We start from the raw sequence: 20180 nt of genomic DNA, 5'->3' as shown, positions 1-20180 counted from the left end.
TGGATTAAGAGTACCTTACTTGTGACCGTACATTTGTACGAGCACCTCGATGCAAGTCTGACACGACAGATCCGTGCGAACGACGCTCACACTGTCTTGGCATTGGCACAACTGGGAGCTTCATCAGCATCACAACACCGTCCCATCATCGGCCTAGGTACAGTAGGAACACAAAACACGACGAACATCCTCTCCTTTCGACGTCCCCGCCCTTCAAGCGATTTGAGCGACTGCTCACCCTCCTGAGCGATATTCTCGACGATTCACTCCGTTATTGCGCACATCCCCGCAGCGGCGAACAGTCGTGAATGGCCGCCATGGCTGGGGCCAGCGGCGACCAGGCTGAGCGCCTGCCCATGCCGTCGCGGAACCCGCTGCCGCTCTCGGCGTCGCAGGAGGCCCAGGTCAGAGATATCTTTTACGCACGAGTCCGGAAACGGTGCGCACCTGAGATTAAGGGTACGCCTCTCTCTGTCTCCCTCAGTCCTTCCCAACATCTCTGCCCGCCCGCCCTCTTTCCTCCTTCACTTGCCCGCCCTAGTCCTTGCCCACTTCTGACCGTCTACACTTGACTGACCGGGAGTTCCAATATCACCACAGCCTTTGCCGACTGCGCAATGGGCCGCACCTTCACCGCGCCCTTCGCCTGCCGCGAGACGCACCGCGTCATGAACAGCTGCATGAAGGCGCACGCCACGCAGGAGGAGCAGGATGCTGCGCGGGAGGAGTGGTTTGCGCAGCGGCTGCAGCGCGCACGGGAGCGGGAGAGGAAGGCGCTACGAAAAGCCGAGCAGGAGGCGTTTCTGCGGGAGTGGTGGGGCTTGCCGGAGAAGGATCGCGAGCTGGCGAGGAGGGAGATGGAAAAGATAAAGCGGGCGGAGAGGGTTGCGGGTGTTGCTAGGAGGGATAAGGATTATAATAATGAGGGTAATAATAAGGGGGGCCAGGTGCGGGAGGAGGAGGGGGCAAGGTGATACTGGTGGATAAGCAGTGAGGGTGGGGTGTGCGGTGACAAGGAGGAGGGGCCGTTCGGAGAGCCGGTTGTATGAATTCTGGGTCTGAAGGCAAAACGGAGAGGCGCCGGCAAAGCGAGCGCCAGACGGGATGCCGCGCAAGGCTGCATGATGAGCAGCATTGGGAGCAATGGGGCTGAGTGAGATCCAAGGAAGGAACCGCAACGCTGTACAGTATAACCACCCGAACATAAGGAAGCCGATAGAGGGAACAGGCAACCACTACGATTCCCCTCCACCTACGGAAAGCAAGACAGCATTTGCCAACTGGCTGGACTACAACTTCGCCTCCCCCCCCGTGACATGCCTCTCGACCCCCTCAACCACCGCCTCAGCAACCCCCCACGACAGCTCATACCCTCTCCCGCCCAGTCCATACGCATGCATCACGAATCCAGCTCCCGGAACAAGTTCCCCTTCGATCCTCGGCCCGCCATTCCTCGTCGGCCTCCGCCCAACAATATCCCTCAGCACTGTCAACTGTTTTTGTCCGCCCAATATTTTGGGATACATCTCGGTAAATTTCCTGAGTAACTCCTCCCTCACCTTCGCCGAGGGCTTCACGTCCCAGTTATTCAGTTCCTTGGTCCCGCCAATCACGGTCCCGCCGTCAAACCCGCGCGGGACGCAAAACGTCCAGCTCCCATCCGCGTTCTGCCTCGTCACCGTGGCGTCGCAATCTTCGGCCACGAGACACGTCTGGCCCCGCGTGATAGTCATGTTCGGATCCGGAACCAAGCCCGTGCCGGATGCGTTTACTACGGCTGCTATCATCCCCCCTCCTTCGTTGGGACTGACACGCAACAGTTCGGCATCCAACGAGAAGATCTCCTCGGGCCTCCTCACCTCGCGCGTGACGACCTTTCCGCCGCGGTGGACAAATTGTCGCAGCAAGAAGGAACAGTACACCATCGGGTTGACGCACCACGTGTCGTACTCGCAGCCCCATGTGACGCGGCCGTCGCGAGGGAACTCGGATGAGTCGAGCAGGCGGAAGCTTCCCGGTAATCTGAGCGCATCTGGCCCGTCCTTGGCGAGGGCGAGGTACTCGGGCCCGGGGCGCTCGACGTACTCGATCCCCTTCATAAAAGTGATGCCTGCCGTGTACGGGTGGGCGGTGTGGAGGCGCTTCATGTGGGTGTAGGTCCGGAGGGAGAGGGCGTGGTCGCGCGTGAGGTGGGCTGGGAGGGAGGGGTGAGGGGGAACCCAGCGGTTGTCTTTTCAAAAGGGGGGGGATTGATGTGTGTTAATTGGCGGGCTGGCTTGGTACGTGAAGGTCAGGTATGGGTGAAAGGAATGGGAGGCATACGGGCGCCGCCCCACGGAGAGGCGTAATTAATTTTGGCGATGGGGTCAGTCGTCTCAAAAGGCGCGGGGAAGTCCCGGGCGACGATGGTCACGACGTATCCGGTCTGTTGAAGGAGGCGGGCGCAGCTGAGGCCGATGACGCCGGCGCTGGAGGGTACGATCAGATTCTCTGACCTGATGATATATGGGTAAACCGAGAGAAAGGGACCTTACCCGACGACAACCACTTGCCGGGGCATGTTGCGTGAAGGTTCTGTGAAGGATCTTATTGGAGGGCCTACTCAAGTGTGCAAGATGAGAGGAGAGGATGGTGAGAAAGAGGGAGTCTGTCCTTGAGGTGAGGAACTCACAACTCTTCAACCGATTCAACAGCCACTAGCGCCAGTAAACCTGTCTGATTGGCTTTGGCTCCTCGCATTCAGCCAACCTGGCTTGTCTCAGCCTATTCAATCCCTGCTAGTGGCTGTTGAGTTGATTGAGATAAGATGGGGTCTATTTGCTTTGGAGCGGGGCGAACCGAACATTGCGCGAGGCTGCGTCTTGAAGCTTTCTCATCCGCTCGGCGATGAAACAACTTGAAAAGGTGCCTCGAATGCAGGCTGGAACTAGTTGCATCCGATGGCACCCGAATAGCAGAGGGCACCTTACCACTGATGTTACCACTGATGGACAGCAGAGACGCTATCCCACCCCTATCACTCCGGGTCTACTCCGATAAGCTTATGCGGCTCCACAAGGCCGAGTGGTCTACCCGGTATGCTCGGGGGTTCCGGTTTCCGCCGGAACTTGAATCGGATCCGAAACGCCAAACCCGGCTCGGTTCGGTTGAGATCGGGGTTCTAGGACACGCTGCATTATGTGCTCGTTGACAAGGCAAGGTACTCAGCAATTCCTTGCTTCCCATCGGTATGAGATGCTCTGCAGTACTTGCTCAATCCTGCGGTTTCAGACCCCACCGTGCTCTGGGAAGGAACAGCCCAGGGAACGTGGTTCGCGAGGAGGAGGGATGGGAGGCACAGGCACCCGATTCTACCATGCCAGAATCGGTCTTGGTTGAGAAAAGGGCGCTCTGTGTCGGGTGCCAGTGCGCTAAGAGCCACGGCCCTCGTCGCGATTTCGATTTCTGTTCCTCCTGAATCCAACGATTTTCATTCCCTCAGCCGATATCGAGTTGCTTCCATAACACCAGTTCCACTCTCAGTATCTCCACGAGAAGAATATGGTCGATCCATCCGGAGTTCCTCTCGTCGTCATGCGGCCCCAGCACAATTGGGTACAGGAAGCGTGGGACCGCTTTAGAGCCTCCGACAAATCGATTGCTGCCGACCTCGTGGAATGCCCAACGATCCCGACTTTGGACAATGATGGCGGAAAATGGCTGGACAAGATGGCAAAACTCGAGGAGTATCTGAAGGACGTTTACAGCCTTCTCAGAACATTGTAAGCTAAACATGCGCATTGATCCCGACCTTGATATTGTCACCAAGACGTTATTCTCCCCACGGCAGTGACCACAATACCGAACTCAGGGAGATCAACACAAGCTCACCATGAATCAGAATGACACCCTTGGCCCCTTTCGTTTTCATGTGAGTGGGCTTGACATTCCCGGCTTTCCGCGGAGGGTTTTCCAGTTCAATCTGCTGAGCGGTAAGTCTTTCAAGCGTAGCTTTCTCTCGGTCACATGGACTGCCGGTTTGAATAGACGCCGAGGCCGATGGCATCTTGAGGCATTTGCTGCAGCCTACGTCAGGGAGCATCGAGGAGAAGAGGCGGCGCATCAAGGCCCACTGCGCCATCCCCATTCGAGTCTCTGTGACCGTGGGCACATCCGAAGCATGAGTGATAGAATGAGCATGCGTAGGGCAGGCTGAGCGAATACACAGGTGCTTCTCGAGGATTGTCGTTCTCCTTCTCCGTGGTGTCCCTGTGTCCCTCGACAATTCCTTCCTCGCTTGGCAGGTTCATTCAAAGGCATACGCGGATTGTTGCCCCATCTGCGTCCGTAGAGAAGACGCTTGTCGGTGTTGCCCTGATGAACGGGACGAGGAACGAGATTGCTAGCCGTGCCGCTAAGGCGGGGTATGATGGTGTATGCACTCCAGATTCTCGTGCATATGGGGACGGGAGATATCCTTAAATGGGCCATACAACAATAACCGGGTTCGCCAGCTCCCGATGCAAGGGAAGGGCCCGATTCGCTTGATGGGGATTCGGAAGCATACAGAACGGATCGCACACTGACGAACTAAGATTAGACCTGCCGATGTCCTCCGTACCGGTGCAGCTCATGGGCAAGCCAGGACAGTTCTCCCCATCCCCTGGTCTCATCGAGGAGTTAAGGGGTTCAGCCGACAAACTAACGCTTCGTTGAATGCTTTGTCTTTGAGCCGATGAAGAGCCTAGTAAAAGCCCGCGGTAGCCTTGCCGGCTTCATCATCACCAGCGTTGCAATCGGCTCTTCGCAGACACAAGCGCCCTCTGGTCTGCCTTATCATGTCAGCAGAAGCTCCGCATTCGCAACAGGTTTAAGCAGGCAAGGCGTCGTTGATCAGTTGCCTCTCTTTTGTGCGCCTAAGGCCTCACCGCGCAGCATGGGCGCAAACTGACGCTCGCCCAGCTTTGTCCATAACTCGCTGCTTGCTTTGCTTTGCAGAAGGCAAATGAAACGGCCCAGAAGGAAGACGAGAAGAAGCAGAATCGGACGATTTGCTGGGCGTCTCGGTTTAATGCAAGGTGACTGGCTGCCTGATTGGTCGGCCATGACAGGGGGTGTTAATCGGGTTCTATTTTTGAGCGCCTGTCTCGTGCTTTCCCGCCGCCCCACAACGACTTCGACCATCCAACCCCTCGACCCCCGTCCACTCACAGGCTCACAGCAGCCGACATGGCCGCTCCTCTCGGCCGCGTTGGGACTGCCTGGCGCTTAGGACTGCCGAATCTCACTGCAGTCGGAACCGCGACCTTCCATAGCGCACTGCATGAGGTGGAATGCCGGGGCCGTGATAGGTTGGCTGGCACTTTCCGAGTTTACCTCTCCGCTGTCTGCCCGCCAAAAAAGTGCCCTGGAGATCACCTCGCGCAAGCGCACCACCTCGACCCGCTGCCGGCCTCCCACACCTGCAGATGGCAGACGCGGGACGTGGACATGGGGCCCGGCGCCGAGCTGCGTGTGCCCGGTCCTTGCTCTTATTGCGGGTGAACGGTCTGGTACCTAGCCTCTTGAATAAAACGAATTGGTGCCCGTTCTGATGCGGTTCCCGTGGCCTTGGTTCGGAACCATCAAAATTGCTGGTGACGTCGACCCGGTGAAGACTAACGGGCAGGCCCATCGGCTTTTTTCATCTTTTCTAGTCGAGAGCATCATGGTTCGGTAGCAGGTTCCACCGCTGGCTTGTGATCGATTTGCCCTTGCCGCTGGCTCGCAGCTGGGAGAAAAAGAACCAAAGAAGGACGACAGCATAGAAACACCGCCAGGACTCAAGAAGAGCCGAGCTCCCAATTCGACATGTCAGCACCCGCCGCCGGAGGGTTCTCCCTCTTTCCGAACCCCAGCAACGCCCCGCGGCCACCATCAAGATCCCAGAGCAGACCTCGGACAGCCACGCCCCAGGAAGGGCCGGCCAACTCCATCGAGGCAACCCCTCCTCGCGGCGCGAGACATACGCCGGTGCGAAGAAACTCGACAGCCAGAGAGGCCAAACAGCGGGCTGTGTCCAACAACCCGTGGCAGCATGCCCTTGATGCCAAAAAGCAGCAGACATCCGCCGAGAGCGCGGCCGGCCCGTCACACATTGTTTCCGCCGAGGATCCCGTGGTAGAAACCTCATGTTCACAGCCAGTAACGGACGCACCCCAACGATGCGAGACAGCTTTCTCCGAGGCTCAGACTCTGGTCCGGAGTTCGAGCCAGAGGTCCCGGAGCTCGATAGCCAAACCGCCAATAACATACGCCGGGCCCTCTTCGTCTTCGCAGCCTGAGGAACCCGGAGAGCCGGCGCCCATCCGGTCCATCTTCCCCCGGTACAACCCCGAAGTTCCCCTCGCCCAGCAGGATTATTACCCAACCCAAGCCAGTCCAACCCACATCCCACAATCCGCCATCAGCAGGCCCCTTTACTCCCCACGCAGCGCTGCCGCTGGCGCGAGCACCTCCTCGAATGCCCCCGCTGGTACACAAGCACCTAATCCCCCGCAAGCAGCCACGTCCGCACCCCGCTGGCCGCCAGTAGGGCAGCGGCACCACGAGCCTGCTGCGATTCCGCCCGTTAACACGACCGAGGAGCTCCGCGGGCTATGGAAGGTAACCAACGGCTGGAGAGCCTCCTCGCTCGAAGGGCGCACCTATTGCCTGAAGATGACAGCCTCGCCCGACGTGCCCCCCTCATACACCCTCTCCTCCTCGACGAACCAGCCCTTCTACTGCCTGCGCGTGGACCCGACATCTTCTTCAGCGCTCGTCACCCTCTCCCGCTACGACCCCAACAAGCCCTTCAAAGCGAGCACCTCCTCCTCCCCCTCCGCCGGCGGCAACATGATCTCCATCCCCAGCCCCAACAGCGGCACTTCCTCCCCCTCCCCACGCGCCTCTTCCAGCAGCCGCCAGTCCAACTACGCCGCCGCCGCCCCGCAAAACACCGCCCACACCCCCGCCACCACCTCGCCCAAGCACCAAAAACACTGGCAGGAAGTGCTCTCAACCCAACTCTCCGCCTCCACCAACACCACCACCACCACCTCGACCGCTCCTACCGACGACGACAACCAAGGCCTCCTAGCCCACCTCTGGCCGTCGGCCGCCGCCAGGCTCGTAGCCGACCGCGCCAACGACGCCACGACCGTCGCCCTGGCCCAGCAGGAATCGGCCCGCCTGGTGTGGGACGGCGACTCGGGCAACTATTTCCTGGTTCACCCGGCCCTGGCCATGCCGTTCTGTGTTACCGTGGAGCGCCACCCGGCGTATAGTCGGACCGAGTACACGCTCGAGCACCTCGAGTCGCCCGTGCACATTGCCAGGCTGGTGCGGGATGGCACGGGGCAGGGGTGGTTGGAGGTGGATACGGGCATTGCGGGCAAGATTGAAGCGGTGTATCTGGTGGATGTGGTTGTTGCTGCGCTGGTGATCGTGGCGCATCTGGATGGGAGGGGGAAAAAGGCAGCTGGAATGGGGAGTATTGGTGGTGGGGCCGGGGAGGTGTTTGAGCCGCCGCCGGTTGTGTTTGGCGGGCCGAATGGGAGTGTGTATCTTGGAGGAGGTGGTGGTGATGGTGGCGGTGAGGGCGGGAGGAGCAGCTGGAGTGGGAGGAGAGCGGCGGGGAGTCGGGCTAGTCGGCGGGAGGAGAAGAATAATAGTAAAAAGAGGAAGAAGTCGCGGATGGAGCAGTTTGAGATTGACCTCGAGAGTCAAACGAGTGACTTGGGCAAAGGAGGAGAGAAGGACAAGCTGCCTGGGGTGTTGAGGTTGCTGGTGGGGTTGTTCACTGTCACATTCAAGTGCTTCGTGTGGTGCGCGACGCTGGCGTTCAAGGCGCTGCTGGCTATCTTGTCGGGCCTGACGAAGTGTTGCGGGTTGGGGAAACTATAGCATAGGGTAACTGGGCAAACGCTAGATCTCTCAGTCGGAGGGACCAAGGAACGTATTGTGTCTTCTGAGTTTCTTACTGCTCTGGTACGTTATTGTATGGTATACCTGCTAGTTTCAACTAGTGTTGTGAGCTGGGCCTTCTTTCGTTGTCCCGAAAACCTAGGGCTAAAGGCTGCTCTTGATCCCGGAGTGGATGCTCAGGGGAGTATCTGCCATGCTCAACAACAGGGAGTATCGCGCTGACGTTTCTCCTGGGCCGGACACAGATCAAGACGATGGAAATCCCAAGCCCCTTCAGGCTCTGAGGATACTTCACATACGAAAGCTATTCCCGCGGTGTGTTTCTAAACAGCTCATGCTCAATTCTGGAGTCATTTATTCGAGGTGCTTTGCTACCTGGGTATATAACATACAGGATATCCAGCTGCAAGCTCTATCTCTTGGGAAAGCAAACAACCGGGAGACTGCTACCTTTGTTACTCACGGACTCCGCCATTAAAACGTTCCCTGGCCATGACATCGTTGGGTGATCATTGCTCGACGCCGCAGGGCCACGCCTCACCCTTCCTCTGCATACCGCTGTATCACTGCGCACCTCGAGTTCATCCCTTCACCTCAGCCTATTTTTTCCTCTCTCGCACTTTTATCCTCCGTCCGCTTTTGGTTACGCCTCCCGACGTCGCTGTCTTTGCCATCTTGGCCTTCTGTATCTCCAACTCGTACTCTGCATCCTGCAAGGCTTTTAGCTTCTTTTTCGCGGCCTTCAATTTCCGCTGCAGTTTCTCGAGATTCTGTGCTTTCCGGAAATCCGCAGTTGTCTTCTCGTCTTCATCGTTCAAGTCCTCCATGGCTTCGCCCTCCTCCTTTGCTTGTTCCAGCGCCTGCTCTCTCTCTTCCGTCCTGTCGAAAAACACAATCTTCTTTGGCTTTTGCGGCACAGATCTCGACGGCCCCATGTTGTCGTCGTTGTCGTCGCTGTCGTCGTCCTCATCGTCCCCGTTCTGATCTGTCCCGCCAGCGAGCACGAATCGCTCCCCGAGCTCGCGCACCTCCTTGGCAGCCACATTCCGCATGGTCCGGATGTACCCCAGATCCTGCGTCTTGAGCAGGCGGACCAGGTCGACGTCCATGGCCTTGTTGCCGCGGTCGCCGTCGACGGTGCCGGTGAACGACTTGCCGCGCGTGATGGCGGAGCCGGGCCCCTTGCGCGACATCATCCCGAAGTAGAACTCATCTTCGTTGCGGTCGGCGGCCTTTTGGCGCAGCGATTTGAGCACGGCCTTCTTCTTGTTGTAGTCCTTTGCACGCTTCTGGTAGTCTTTTTTCTTCTCGAGAAGGCCGAGGCGCTGCCGCTCGAGGGGCTGCGCCCGCTCGCGGTGCGATCGTCGCTGGACACTGACGGCAGGTTAGCATGTTGGCGTAGTTAGTTTCCACCTTGTATGTGGTGTAGGTTACCTGTTGCGTAGCGATGACATTCCTCCGACGGTCTGATGTGGAAAGTTGCAGAGCTAACCTCTTCGTCGGCCTGCTGTTTGACGTGTGCCCGAGATGCTGTGTTGCTTGGGTTGGAAATTTTGGCGCCGATAAGTTCTGCGATGATACAAATTGTGAGCTTGGCGCCCCACAGCCCTGCATGTGCCAAGTCCGGCTCGGGAGCCGGAGCAAGGATCTGCATTCTGCAAGTCCGGCGCTCCTGCTCCACCTCCAAGCTGTGAATGAGAAAAACCCGTATCAACAACCTGAACCCGACCCAATGTCACTGATTTCTCCGACTGATGTTCTCGGCTGCTATATGGACAGCAGGGTGCTACCGTACTCTCCAGGAGATATCAACTTTTTACCAAGGAAACAGTGTCCCTCCAGCGTTTTACAGTCACCAGAGAGGCGAGAACCAAAGCACGCACTTTGTCTGGATCGAATCTTTTCCGCAGGCCTTCTACAGCATGGACCAGGGGCTTGAAGAGACCGGAGCACACTGAACTCTTGGTACCATGACCATAGGGCCACGTAACTCAACGCCGCGACTGGCAGTCAAGCATTTCCTCAGTTATTCCAGTGGAATCAGCCCCTGAGCAAACACCTCTCAGCTCATCAGACAGGCGAGATTGAGGGCTTGTCTCTCGCCGCACATCCTTCAGAATTGACATCACCACAGGGATCTGCGAGGACAGTGTCCACCAGGTCCAGTGCTTGCATGCAACAAGTTGGGAATCGACAGGGGAAACTCCCCGTTCAGGACTCTTAGCTATTCCAGGGGAGGTTTCTGTGCAGTCTCGGACCCAGCAGCCTGTCTCACTTTTTTACCTACCTCCTGCATATGGCCGCGTCCAGCTGCTCCGTCGTTTAAGTTTCAGTCTTTATTTCTTTCCTACTCTTGTCTCTTTGCAGTCCTCTCCGTGCTCCTGCTGTCCATCGTCAAGTGTCATCGGATGGGCAATGGTTGAAACTACTGAATGGGAATCGGGGCACCATGGCCATGCTGACAGTCCAGCGGAAGTTCCAACGTCTTACTCTAGTGGCAGCCGTGTTTCTCGCCGCGTATGTCTTACTCAACCGAACCACCCTTTATCCCCGGGATGCTGCACATTGGCGCAACTGGGAATACATGCCGACCAGCTTTGACTGGCGGAACCGCCCGCAAGCGCACCCCGTCAACGAGTCCACCATGACCCGTCTGCCTGAGGGAAAGCCCCGCCAACTGCTTGCGATACAGTATCTGTTCTCACATGATGGACTGACCGAGGCACACAACAAAACTCAGAGAGCGCGCCGGGACGCTGTTAGGGCTGCTGCAAGAAGATCCTGGGCGACTTACCGCAACCATGCTTGGGGCCGTGATGAGGTTGCCCCCCAGCAACTCGTCGGGAAAGACACGTTTGCCGGATGGGGTGCGACGCTTGTGGACTCGTTGGACACCCTATGGATTATGGGCATGGAGGAGGACTTTAGGGATGCCGTCCGGCACGTCGCTAGCATCGACTGGAACAACGCGACGTCTCGGCAATGCAGCTTGTTCGAGACCAACATCCGTTATCTGGGCGGGTTGCTATCGGCTTACGACCTGAGCCAGGAACGAGTGCTTCTTGACAAGGCAATTGAGCTGGGCGATATGCTCTACGCTGGGTTCGACACGCCGAATCATATGCCTGCCAACAGCTTCCATTTCAATTCAGCAAAAGAGGGCAAGCTCGGTGCCAGTCGGCATGAGGCATCCGCTGCTGCAGGCTCTCTGTCACTCGAGTTTACGAGGCTCTCCCAGCTGACAGGGGACCCCAAATACTATCACGCTATTGACGGCGTCAAAAAGGCGCTGGAGAGGACACAGAACAAGACCAGCCTCCCCGGCATGTGGCCCGTCTTCGTTGATCTTCAAAACGACTTCTTCACCCCCGGCACCTCGTTCTCACTCGGCGCCGCCGCCGACTCGGCATACGAGTATCTGTCCAAAATGCACGCCCTCCTCGGCGGCCTGGATCCGACCTACGAGAGACTCCACACCAAAGCCATGGCCACAGCGCAGAAGCACGTCCTCTTCCGCCCTATGCTACCAGACTTCTCACCCACACCGACCCCCGACATTCTCTTCTCCGGCACAGTCCTCTCTAACGGCAAGATCATTGAGCTCCGCCCGGAGGTCCAGCACCTCGGCTGCTTTGCGGGTGGCATGTTCGCCCTCGGCGGAAGACTCTTTGGCCGGGAAGACCACGTCAGGATAGGCGAGCAGCTCGCACGGGGCTGTGCCTGGGCATACGACTCGTTCCCGACTGGCATCATGCCCGAGGTGTCGGTCATCATACCCTGCGAGAAAGACGCCGCTCAGAGAGAAGACGATAACCTGGCCCCTTGCGCGTGGAACGAGACGCGATGGATGGAGCACGGCGAGCGTGTTGTACACCTGCCCAAGCCCTTCTCGGCCGTCCTGGATCCGCGCTACATGCTCCGGCCCGAGGCGATCGAGAGCGTGTTCATCCTGTATCGCATCACGGGAAAGACGGACCTGCTGGACACGGCGTGGCGCATGTTTGAGTCGATCAAGAAGGCGACTAGGACCAAGTTTGCGCACTCGGCGATTACCGATGTGCTGACGACGGGGTATACCACGAAGACGGATGAGATGGAGGTAAAGCCACGCAAACCTTTTCGTCCTCTTCTACAAGACGCTGACTGTTGCGCTAGAGCTTCTGGCTCGCCGAAACGCTCAAGTACTTTTACCTCATCTTCTCGGAGCCGGAACTCATTAGCTTGGACGACTATGTGTTTAATACGGAGGCGCATCCGCTGAGGCTGCCCAAGTCGGTCTCGCGTCGGTAGAACACGCGGCGAATGGGGTGGTCACGGCCTACTGTGGTATACACAGGCATGGAAACAAGCACCTGGGCGCACGATGGATTGAACATCTCGAGTGTCACTGTAGACTCACAATTCAGCATCGTAAGTGCGCATGGCGTCATTGGCTGAAGGATGCTCACAGTGGCACGGAAAGGTTAGAGAAGCGGTCTGACGGTTCGGATGATCGACCAATGTCTGAGGTGTATACACGACACCGCAAAAGTAGCTGGTATTCAATGCTCAGGGTACTTAACACAGTGAAACTCAAGGTCTGGACCGGGATTCGAGCCCCCGGCGCTATGTTATGGAATCTGCATAAGCTGCCATTCATCCGAGACCTAGGAAACAGCGCGAGAATCTGATAATACCACCGCCACCCTTACCCCCTGGACACCGCCCGCAGTGTCCACCAGCCGAACCGCCTCCAACCACCCTCCAGCGAACAAAATCCAGCCACACCGAGTTTCTCTGTCCCGGCACAACTTGCAAGACGCCAAGACCTAGCGATCAGCCTCCAGCACCTGCATACCCTGCCCTCTCCCGAACCCGCTGTCCAGTGCAACCCCTCCTCCTCTACTGCCACACCATCCTCCTCCTGTTGATTGCCCGGTCTCATCAATCCCACTCTAAACCCCCGCCAACATCCTGCCTTCACTTTCACTTCCCTCGTCACCATAATCCCCTTCACCAACGTCAATATCCCCGTCGGTATCCAATCCCATAAGCGACCCAAACTCGCCCGGCTAAAGCGAGTCCAGCTGGGACTCGACCATGGCGATCATGACCTCTAACGTCGAGAAATTGCGATCATCATCGTCGTCGTCAAAAGATTAAAAGCTGGCTTCGTCGTAGAGGCTGCCGTCCGTGTAATACGTGAGAGCGTCCCCCTCGGCGGGATTGTAGTCATCGTCATCGTCGCGATCCGACTCGGTGGCGGAGGGGAGGTCGAACTAAGCGCGGAGGGCTGAGATAGATGCGAAGGCGTCTCTGTTCGGCGGGGAATAGGGTGGCGGAAGTGAGACGTAATCAGGAAAGTCTCCGTGGAGGAGCGACGGAGGGAGGGAGACTGGGTTGCTGTTGGGGTGGGGGATACCGGACCGTTTGAGGAGGCTCTCCGACTTGGGAGCGAAGGATATGGTGTCGCTGTTGTCGAAAAGGGGAACGGAGCCGTGAGTACCGGTTCATCGCTCTCGTCGCTGTCGTCTCGCTCGTTGTCGGCGTCGTAGGGGTCTGCCCCGTGGCGCTGGCTTAGCGTGGTTTGAGCAATGCTAACCCCGGGGTATGAGATTGGGTTGTTGGAGTAGCGCTTGTAAGCCTTTGTAGTGAAAAGAATGGCTCCGCTATCCTCGTCGCGGTCGAGGGTCACAGCAAGAGACCTCTCGGTGCAGATGGCATCCCAGTGTAGAGAACAGATATGGGCAGCATCGGTCCCAGACTGAGACCGAGACAAGTCTTCATGAACAGAGTTGGTGCTGGGTTGGCCGATAATCCTGAACGTATTGCCGAGATCAGATAGTTGTGGACCCCAATGACAGCGTCGAAAGGATTTGGGTTCCTTTTTCGGCCCTGACGCTGGTTGGGATGGGGTGCGACAGCCGCGTTCAGGGGGGTGGGTGCCAGATGAAAATGGGAGTCTGAGGAATGCATGTGGGATGTAGTGACACTCGAGCGCAATATCAAGGCTTGCTGTCCTGCGCTGATTGAGAGAACAGTATGTCAAAGATATGTGAACTGAGCTTCACTGGCAAGATATGGGAAAGAAGGCGGTCTTCCATGGCAGCAAGTTGATGATCTTTAAAAATAGCTGGTACCTAGACCTGAGCTCAACTCGACAATCACATCTTGAATCTATTCGTGTGAAGCGTATATCCACAGCCATGTATTTCATGGCCATTGTGTTCTACTGTGCACTTTCCACTTGCTTCATTTCACGCGCCGCCCCCTGAATCCATCTCCACAATGTAAACAATAAACAGCACAATAGCCCTACAACACCGGCTCTTCCATCCCATCAATGCTCCAACGCATCCTCGAACAACCGCCTCAGCTGATCCCTCTCCTGCTCCAGCTCTTTAGCTAACCCCGGCGCCAGCATCAGCACCCGCGCCTGGGGAATCGTGCCCTCGACCAAGTCCTCGATATGCTCGCGCCCAAACCCAAGCGCCTTAAGGCCTGCTGGCTGGTCGCCCAAGTCAGCCAAGAACTTGGTCAGAGCCTCGGCCAGCACCTCGCCGGCGCTCTCCCGCTTCAGGTTGGAGATATCCACGCCGAACGCCTCGGCGGCCGCGAGATGGCGCTCCGGGTTTGAGGGGCCGGTGAACCTGAACACGGCCGGCGCCGACACGGCGACCGACACGCCGTGCGGGATGATGGGCGTGTCGACCTCGTACCCGGCGTGCTTGTAGCCCGGGTTCTGGCCCGAGATGGGGTACGACATGCCTGTGTCCACCACCCAGTTAAATCATCACCAACATACCTCTTTTCAAGACAGACACACAGAAAACTCACCATGACACAAATGCACCCCCGCATTCCCAAACCCAACGCCCGCCAGCGTAGCCGCAAGCAGCATCTCACTCTGCGCCTCGAAGTCCTCCGGATCCCTCACCGACCGCGGCAGGTACCTGACCGTCTGGCGCAGCGCACTCAACGAGAAAACATCACTGATCGGATTCGCGCCCTGGTACGCCGGGCGAAGGATTGGGTTCGCGGGTCTCGGGGTGCGCTCGCTAAATGGTATCGCCGTCCACGACTCGAGCGCGTGGCACAGCACGTCGAGCCCCGAACTCGCCTTGACCGCGGCGGGCATGGTCCGCGTGTTGAGCGGGTCGCAGATGCCCAGGGTGGGCTTGAGGTTCCTGTGCGCGACGCCCGTCTTGGCGTGGTGCGTCGTCAGGTCGAAGATGGCCGTGCCCGTCGTCTCGCTGCCCGTTCCCGCCGTCGTGGGGACCGCGATCAGCGGTAGGAGCTTGCGGGTGATGGGTAGGCCCTTGCCAAGGGGCGCGTTGACGAAGTCGAGGAAGGAGGCGGAAGGGTAGCATGTATATAGGTTCATGAGCTTGGCCGTGTCAATTACCGAGCCGCCACCTACGGCGAGGAAACTGTCCGGGGAGTACGCCTTGGACCAGGCGATGGCTTCTTTGATACTGACAGCCGGTGTCAGTCACATTATGTTAGAGAGGAGAGGAGAGAACGGACGAGTAATCCTTGGGCTCGATCTGCACCCCCTTAAACACCCTATACTCGACCCCTTCCGCATCCAGCGCCTCCCGCACCTGCTGCATCGCCTCGAGCTTGTCCACCGTGGCATCTGTCACGACGCACACGCGCTTCGCCCCGAGGTTTTTGAGGTCCATGCCCACCTCGCGCGTGACCCCCGGCCCGAACCGGATCGACGAGGCCGCCATCTCAAAGGCATACTCCTTTTGCTGGGACGGGTCGCGCGGCGTGGCATACCCCCGCGACCGAGATAGGCTGGGCCTGGCTAGGCGGTCTGCGAAGCGGGAGACGGTGGATGCTGCCGAGGCCGGGTGGTGGTGGTGGTGGTGATTGGGGTTGGAGTGGCACGGACAGGATGGTGGATGAGAGAACTGAACGGTGCGGAGGAGATCGACTGCCCTGGTGGCCCTCTGGGTACATCTACTGTGAGCTTCTGTCATGAGATTCGGCGTCGGCGAGGGAAGTGTGGGCTTACATTGGGGACGGCGCGGATTGCTGCTCCCATCTTGGCTCCTTGACCTAACCTGGGTTGGATATGAACACTGACTGTGCGAATTGTTTCGGGGCTGTGCGGATCAAGATGAGATAGGAAAGCGACGTGTGATACAGAGATTTTTGTTGAGACGAACGGTGCAGACACGCCGAGGTATGAGTTGCTTGCCGGACCGGACCCCAGCTTCCCCACACTCCGGTTAAGTCTCCCGAGCGGGTTGCGGCGGGATTGGGACAGCTCCCGGCTTCTCATAGGTTGCCCTCATTTCCTCCAGTGTTGTCGCCGCCCCGCCCTGCGCATCCTCCCCGCACCAGCCGTTACGGGTGGCAACGGAGCCAGTCACATTATTGACGACCACAGCGGTCGGTTCACACTCGACCACAGAACTCGACGAAAGCACAATCTTATAAGGCCTTGACTGAAATAAATTGAAGCCGCAGAATTTGAAACCCGCTAGTATTTCCAACTCTAGTACACCTCCAAGACATACCTTCCATCCTCCTTCAACCGCTCAATCTCCTTCCGCGGATCCACCTTCCTCCCACTCTCCTTCGCCTCCACGGCGATCGCTTCCTCCAACACAGCCGTAACATCCGGCACCGGCCAGGTCGGCCCGCACAGGTAGAACGAGCCCTCCTCCGCGATGTACGCCTTGACAATATCCTTGATGGTCTGCCGCATGCGATCTTGGATATAGATCTTCTGCGGCTGGTCGCGCGAGAAGGCGGCGCCCAGCAGCGTGATGACACCCGCATCCACATACGCCTCCCACTCCTCACCATACAGGTACTCCTCGCGCTGGTGGCGACTGCCGAGGTACAGCAGGATAGCGCCAATGTCCTTGCCCTGCGCCTTCTGCATGGCGCGGTACTGCACAAACGCGCGGAAGGGGGCGAGGCCCGTGCCGAGGCCGGCCATGATCAGCGGCGCCGTGTCCTTGGTGGGGAGCTTCATGACCGAGGGCTTGACCGAGGCCGTAACGGCGGTGCCGGGCTTGAGCAGCGACAGGTAGCGACTGGCCTGGCCGTAGCGCTGGCGGCCCTGAGCGTCGACCCAATCCACGACGACAATCATGAGCGAGACCGACGTCGGCGTGACGGCCTGCGCCGAAGCGATACTGTACTCTCTGCGCTTGAGCGGGGCGACGATGCGGACGAGGTCGGCGAACGCCGGATGCGCCGACTGGAATCGCTGGAGCACGTCGACGTAGGTGACCGTCTCGACCTCGGACAGGCGCTTGAAATCCTCGGCACCCTCCTTGCCGCCCAGGAATTCGAGTTTCTTCTTCTCGGCCTCGTCCGCCGCGAACTCGGCCAGCGCCTCGAAGAAACGCTTGGGGGGCTTGCCGAGGATGTCAATGTTCTGCACAAGAGACTGGTACACGGTGCGCGTCTCGAACACGGCGGGGTCCTCGCGCGACGGCACCTGCACGAGGTCATCGGCATTGAGGCCGTAGAACTCAATGAAGTCGAGCACCTGCTTAGCATCGTTGTCCGCGTGGACGCCGAGGGCTTCGCCGATGTTGTAGGTGAGGCCCGAGTCGCCGAGGTCGAACTCAATGTGGAATATGTTGCGGTCATATGTGAGCGGGGTGAGCCTGCGGTTCTCCTTGACGGTGATGGTAAACGTCTTGACGGTGAGGTCAGGACGCAGGTCGATTTGCGTGCCGTACGCCTCCTTGAAGACGAGGCCCTTGGCAGCCTCCTGGAAGCTATCGACCTTGAGCGACGGCTCCGGCTCGTCCTTCTGGAAGGGGACAAAGCTGGTGTGCTTTGGCTGCACTAGAGGGGCGGTGAGAGGCTCAGCAGCCTCGCTCCAGGCAGCAGGGATCTCGACTTGCTTGAGTGCTTGCTGCAGGGCGTCGGACACCTCTGCCAGGGTCACTTGATCCTGGGCAACTTCAGCCATCTTGGAAAGCTGGGGCAGCGTGAGGTCGGGCCGGGCAACTTGCAGGAAGGCGAGCTGGGCAAGGAGTTGGCCATCCTTTTCAAGGGCAGGTGAAAAAGAAGAATCCAGCACGAAGAGCTCCAGACCCTTCTCTTGGATTTGCTTCCTCGCCGGGGCCGGGACCCGCTTCTCGAGGTCCTCTGGCTTGAAGTTGGGCAGCCGGAGGATCAGTTTGCTGCCAGACTTTGATCCCTTGATCACATCGACATCCTTGAGCAGCTTCTCCTCGCCAACGAAGACAACATCAGCTTCCTCAATGGCGAATGGCGCCTCAATGGGCTTCTCGGAGCTACGGATATCGGTGCGAAGAGCGCCACCCTGGAGGAGATTGTCGTACGCCTCGTGGACGTAGACATTACTCGGTGCCTCGCGAGCAAGCAGCTTACCGAGAGCCGAAGGTGCACCAACGGCGGCCGAGTTGTCGAGATCCCAGAAAGTATACTGGCGAACCTGCTCCAGAGCGTGCAAAGCTAGCCTAACCTCACCCTGGTTATCCTTGCTGGTGAGCCGGCGAATGATGGAGGCAATCGAGCTAGGCGTGTGAGTGGTCGACGCCGCATATTTAACGTCGACGACAGTCGCCTCGCTCGACCGGTCAGCAAAGGACACGGCAGTGAGGACGTCCGAGTACAGGGCGGACTGCACCGAGGCGTCGTCCACAGCCGCGGTATCGCGGACCTGGCCGAGTACGGCAATCTGATGCACCGACTCGGGGAGGACCTCAAGAAAGGCCTCCTCAATAAAAGGCCGGTAGATGCGAACGTTGATTGCGCCGACCTTCTTACCCTCAGCAGCCAGCGTGTTCACGACCTGCTTGGCAAGCTGAGCCTCGGCGCTGCCAAAGACCACAAGAACCAGCTCCGGTGCCTCGTGTCCGTGGTACTCGAATGGGGCATAGGAAGTGCCGAGCTCGCTGTTGAACAAACGCAGGAGTTCAACCAACTTGCCTGCGATGTCCAGCCTCTTGTTCAGGGAGACAGCCTCCTTGGCGATTTTCTTGTAAAGATCGGCAATGGCGGCCTCGCTCAGCGCGTCCACCACCTTCAGCGTCTCCCTGGCAGTCCGGAGACCATCGTAGACATGCAGAGTCGGCAGCAAGGTGGCCAGGAGCGTGGCAAGGAGCGACATGTGCTGGGCCTCATAAGCCGAGGCGCTGGATACGAGACCAAGCCCCAGGTCCTCGGCGATCTGGAGGGCGCTCTCGTACTCGGTGACGAGGCCGTCGTGGGCCGAGTAGTCAGCAGCGGCGATGTGGGCAACGAAGGGGCTGGCCACGGCGTAGAGGAGCGAGAGTTGGTCCAGGGCAGAGCGCAGGTGTCGGAGGCTCAGCGAGGGAGCCAGCAGGGTCTGGGGGATGTGGCGCTTGCTGAGGTCAAAGTCCGTAGAGAAGATGTAGCCCAGGGCAAAGGTGCCGGCGCCGGCGCGGGTCTGGAGCGGCACAACCGTGGTGGTTTCGCCATGGATGTTCTTCTCGGCGGCATGCGACCACTGTTTGACGGCGAGGTCGAGGTCGAAGGTCTCTGGGGAGAAGGAGAAGATCTTGTCCGACAACTTGTAGGCCGTCTGCTGGACAAGCAGCTGGCTGGTGACATAAGCCGGCCCGGAGATGGAGCCGAGCGGGACCTGGTACCCGTCGAGGTTCTCAGGGGCTGTCTTGGGCTCCGGGGTGGCCACGACGCCGCCCGTGGTCACCTCGTTCTTCAGTTGCATCTTGGTAAGCTTGTCGCAGGTTTCAATGACAACGGAGGATGAGCTCTTGAACGCTTCTTCAAGAGCAGAGACTCGGCCGCTTGCGAAGTATCGAGGCAGGAGGCAAAACAGGGGCCCGGGGACTGCCTCGAAGGGCTCGCGGACAGAGAAAACAGAGAGAAACGACTGCGCCAGCGAGAAGTGCTGGGCTCAAACCGCAGGGAAAAGAGAGTGTCGAGGAGAGATTTTACAAGAGGAGATGGTTTTCCTACCTGTTTTGTCATCCCACGCCTCCCGCGTCCGCTTCTCGGTCTCCAAAGTGCCGCAGCATTTTTGCCCAAAACGTCTGGACCCCAAACTGCTCAAAGCCAAATCACTGCTTCAAAATCGAAGTCGCGGGTCGATTGCGTGATTTGCGCTAACCACATTTGACCATTTGTGGGTAGGATGATCGGAACTCGGTGCTTGTCGGCGACCACGTGCCCAAACACGTGGCATTTTCCGATTTCGGTCGTGGTGGCGAACTCCTCGAACGAGATTGTTTAGTATCTGCGCTTGATATCATGAGATTGGCTGTGCTGAACTAAGGGCTGAGAAA

General features: G+C 58.5%; 9 protein-coding genes across 9 annotated transcripts; 5 read left to right on the top strand and 4 right to left on the bottom strand.

Annotated features, from left to right (window-relative positions):
- The first annotated feature begins 89 nt into the window (after positions 1 to 89).
- On the top strand, positions 90 to 1290 carry N657DRAFT_638506 (uncharacterized protein). The gene is made up of 2 exons (XM_062791607.1): positions 90 to 459; positions 601 to 1290. Exons 1-2 carry the CDS (start codon positions 318 to 320, stop codon positions 972 to 974), a joined length of 516 nt encoding a protein of 171 aa, XP_062651872.1. The 5' UTR covers positions 90 to 317; the 3' UTR covers positions 975 to 1290.
- Positions 1290 to 2984, bottom strand: N657DRAFT_607111 (amino acid oxidase; the record flags this gene model as incomplete). Its single annotated transcript, XM_062790238.1, has 3 exons — positions 2535 to 2984; positions 2323 to 2468; positions 1290 to 2230 (listed from the first exon to the last, which is right to left on the bottom strand). The coding sequence occupies exons 1-3, from the start codon at positions 2558 to 2560 to the stop codon at positions 1290 to 1292; spliced, it is 1113 nt and encodes a 370-aa protein (XP_062651871.1). The 5' UTR covers positions 2561 to 2984.
- A 645-nt stretch (positions 2985 to 3629) lies between these two features.
- Positions 3630 to 4163, top strand: N657DRAFT_685702 (uncharacterized protein; the record flags this gene model as incomplete). The annotated part of the gene is made up of 2 exons (XM_062796798.1): positions 3630 to 3971; positions 4027 to 4163. The coding sequence occupies exons 1-2, from the start codon at positions 3872 to 3874 to the stop codon at positions 4161 to 4163; spliced, it is 237 nt and encodes a 78-aa protein (XP_062651870.1). The 5' UTR covers positions 3630 to 3871.
- Positions 4164 to 5069: 906 nt separating this feature from the next.
- On the top strand, positions 5070 to 5676 carry N657DRAFT_3733 (uncharacterized protein). The gene has a single exon (XM_062787055.1). The coding sequence runs from the start codon at positions 5209 to 5211 to the stop codon at positions 5521 to 5523; it is 315 nt and encodes a 104-aa protein (XP_062651869.1). The 5' UTR covers positions 5070 to 5208; the 3' UTR covers positions 5524 to 5676.
- On the top strand, positions 5677 to 8306 carry N657DRAFT_3478 (uncharacterized protein). The gene is made up of 2 exons (XM_062786919.1): positions 5677 to 7989; positions 8172 to 8306. Exon 1 carries the CDS (start codon positions 5830 to 5832, stop codon positions 7903 to 7905), a length of 2076 nt encoding a protein of 691 aa, XP_062651868.1. The 5' UTR covers positions 5677 to 5829; the 3' UTR covers positions 7906 to 7989; positions 8172 to 8306.
- N657DRAFT_607105 (U3 small nucleolar RNA-associated protein 11) lies at positions 8252 to 9461 on the bottom strand. The gene is made up of 2 exons (XM_062790237.1): positions 9361 to 9461; positions 8252 to 9300 (listed from the first exon to the last, which is right to left on the bottom strand). Exons 1-2 carry the CDS (start codon positions 9378 to 9380, stop codon positions 8526 to 8528), a joined length of 795 nt encoding a protein of 264 aa, XP_062651867.1. The 5' UTR covers positions 9381 to 9461; the 3' UTR covers positions 8252 to 8525.
- Positions 9462 to 10375: 914 nt separating this feature from the next.
- On the top strand, positions 10376 to 12216 carry N657DRAFT_651869 (glycoside hydrolase family 47 protein; the record flags this gene model as incomplete). The annotated part of the gene is made up of 2 exons (XM_062794243.1): positions 10376 to 12025; positions 12082 to 12216. The coding sequence occupies 2 exons, from the start codon at positions 10376 to 10378 to the stop codon at positions 12214 to 12216; spliced, it is 1785 nt and encodes a 594-aa protein (XP_062651866.1).
- A 1835-nt stretch (positions 12217 to 14051) lies between these two features.
- N657DRAFT_584712 (Dehydroquinate synthase-like protein) lies at positions 14052 to 16044 on the bottom strand. Its single transcript, XM_062789769.1, has 4 exons — positions 15929 to 16044; positions 15433 to 15863; positions 14743 to 15380; positions 14052 to 14673 (listed from the first exon to the last, which is right to left on the bottom strand). Exons 1-4 carry the CDS (start codon positions 15956 to 15958, stop codon positions 14246 to 14248), a joined length of 1527 nt encoding a protein of 508 aa, XP_062651865.1. The 5' UTR covers positions 15959 to 16044; the 3' UTR covers positions 14052 to 14245.
- A 289-nt stretch (positions 16045 to 16333) lies between these two features.
- On the bottom strand, positions 16334 to 19910 carry N657DRAFT_638500 (uncharacterized protein). The gene has a single exon (XM_062791606.1). It carries the CDS (start codon positions 19601 to 19603, stop codon positions 16415 to 16417), a length of 3189 nt encoding a protein of 1062 aa, XP_062651864.1. The 5' UTR covers positions 19604 to 19910; the 3' UTR covers positions 16334 to 16414.
- Between the last annotated feature and the right edge of the window lie 270 nt (positions 19911 to 20180).

Source organism: Parathielavia appendiculata, assembly GCF_033297405.1.
Source record: "Parathielavia appendiculata strain CBS 731.68 unplaced genomic scaffold N657scaffold_1, whole genome shotgun sequence".
In the NCBI taxonomy this organism is placed as follows: Eukaryota; Fungi; Ascomycota; class Sordariomycetes; order Sordariales; family Chaetomiaceae; genus Parathielavia; species Parathielavia appendiculata.
This window is presented reverse-complemented; position numbering and strand designations above follow the sequence as displayed.

Bases quoted from the DNA above. Each gene is read 5' to 3' on its own strand.
- N657DRAFT_638500 (XM_062791606.1), bottom strand. From the start codon at position 19,603: ATGCAACTGAAGAACGAGGTGACCACGGGCGGCGTCGTGGCCACCCCG.
- N657DRAFT_607105 (XM_062790237.1), bottom strand. From the start codon at position 9,380: ATGTCATCGCTACGCAACAG. The intron at 9,301-9,360 runs GTAACCTACACC...ACCTGCCGTCAG, and splicing joins ATGTCATCGCTACGCAACAG to TGTCCAGCGACGATCGCACC.
- N657DRAFT_3733 (XM_062787055.1), top strand. From the start codon at position 5,209: ATGGCCGCTCCTCTCGGCCGCGTTGGGACTGCCTGGCGCTTAGGACTG.
- N657DRAFT_3478 (XM_062786919.1), top strand. From the start codon at position 5,830: ATGTCAGCACCCGCCGCCGGAGGGTTCTCCCTCTTTCCGAACCCCAGC.
- N657DRAFT_584712 (XM_062789769.1), bottom strand. From the start codon at position 15,958: ATGGGAGCAGCAATCCGCGCCGTCCCCAAT. The intron at 15,381-15,432 runs GTCCGTTCTCTC...ACCGGCTGTCAG, and splicing joins ATCGAGCCCAAGGATTACTC to TATCAAAGAAGCCATCGCCT. The intron at 14,674-14,742 runs GTGAGTTTTCTG...TGGTGGACACAG, and splicing joins GGGGGTGCATTTGTGTCATG to GCATGTCGTACCCCATCTCG.
- N657DRAFT_638506 (XM_062791607.1), top strand. From the start codon at position 318: ATGGCTGGGGCCAGCGGCGACCAGGCTGAGCGCCTGCCCATGCCGTCG. The intron at 460-600 runs GTACGCCTCTCT...ATATCACCACAG, and splicing joins GTGCGCACCTGAGATTAAGG to CCTTTGCCGACTGCGCAATG.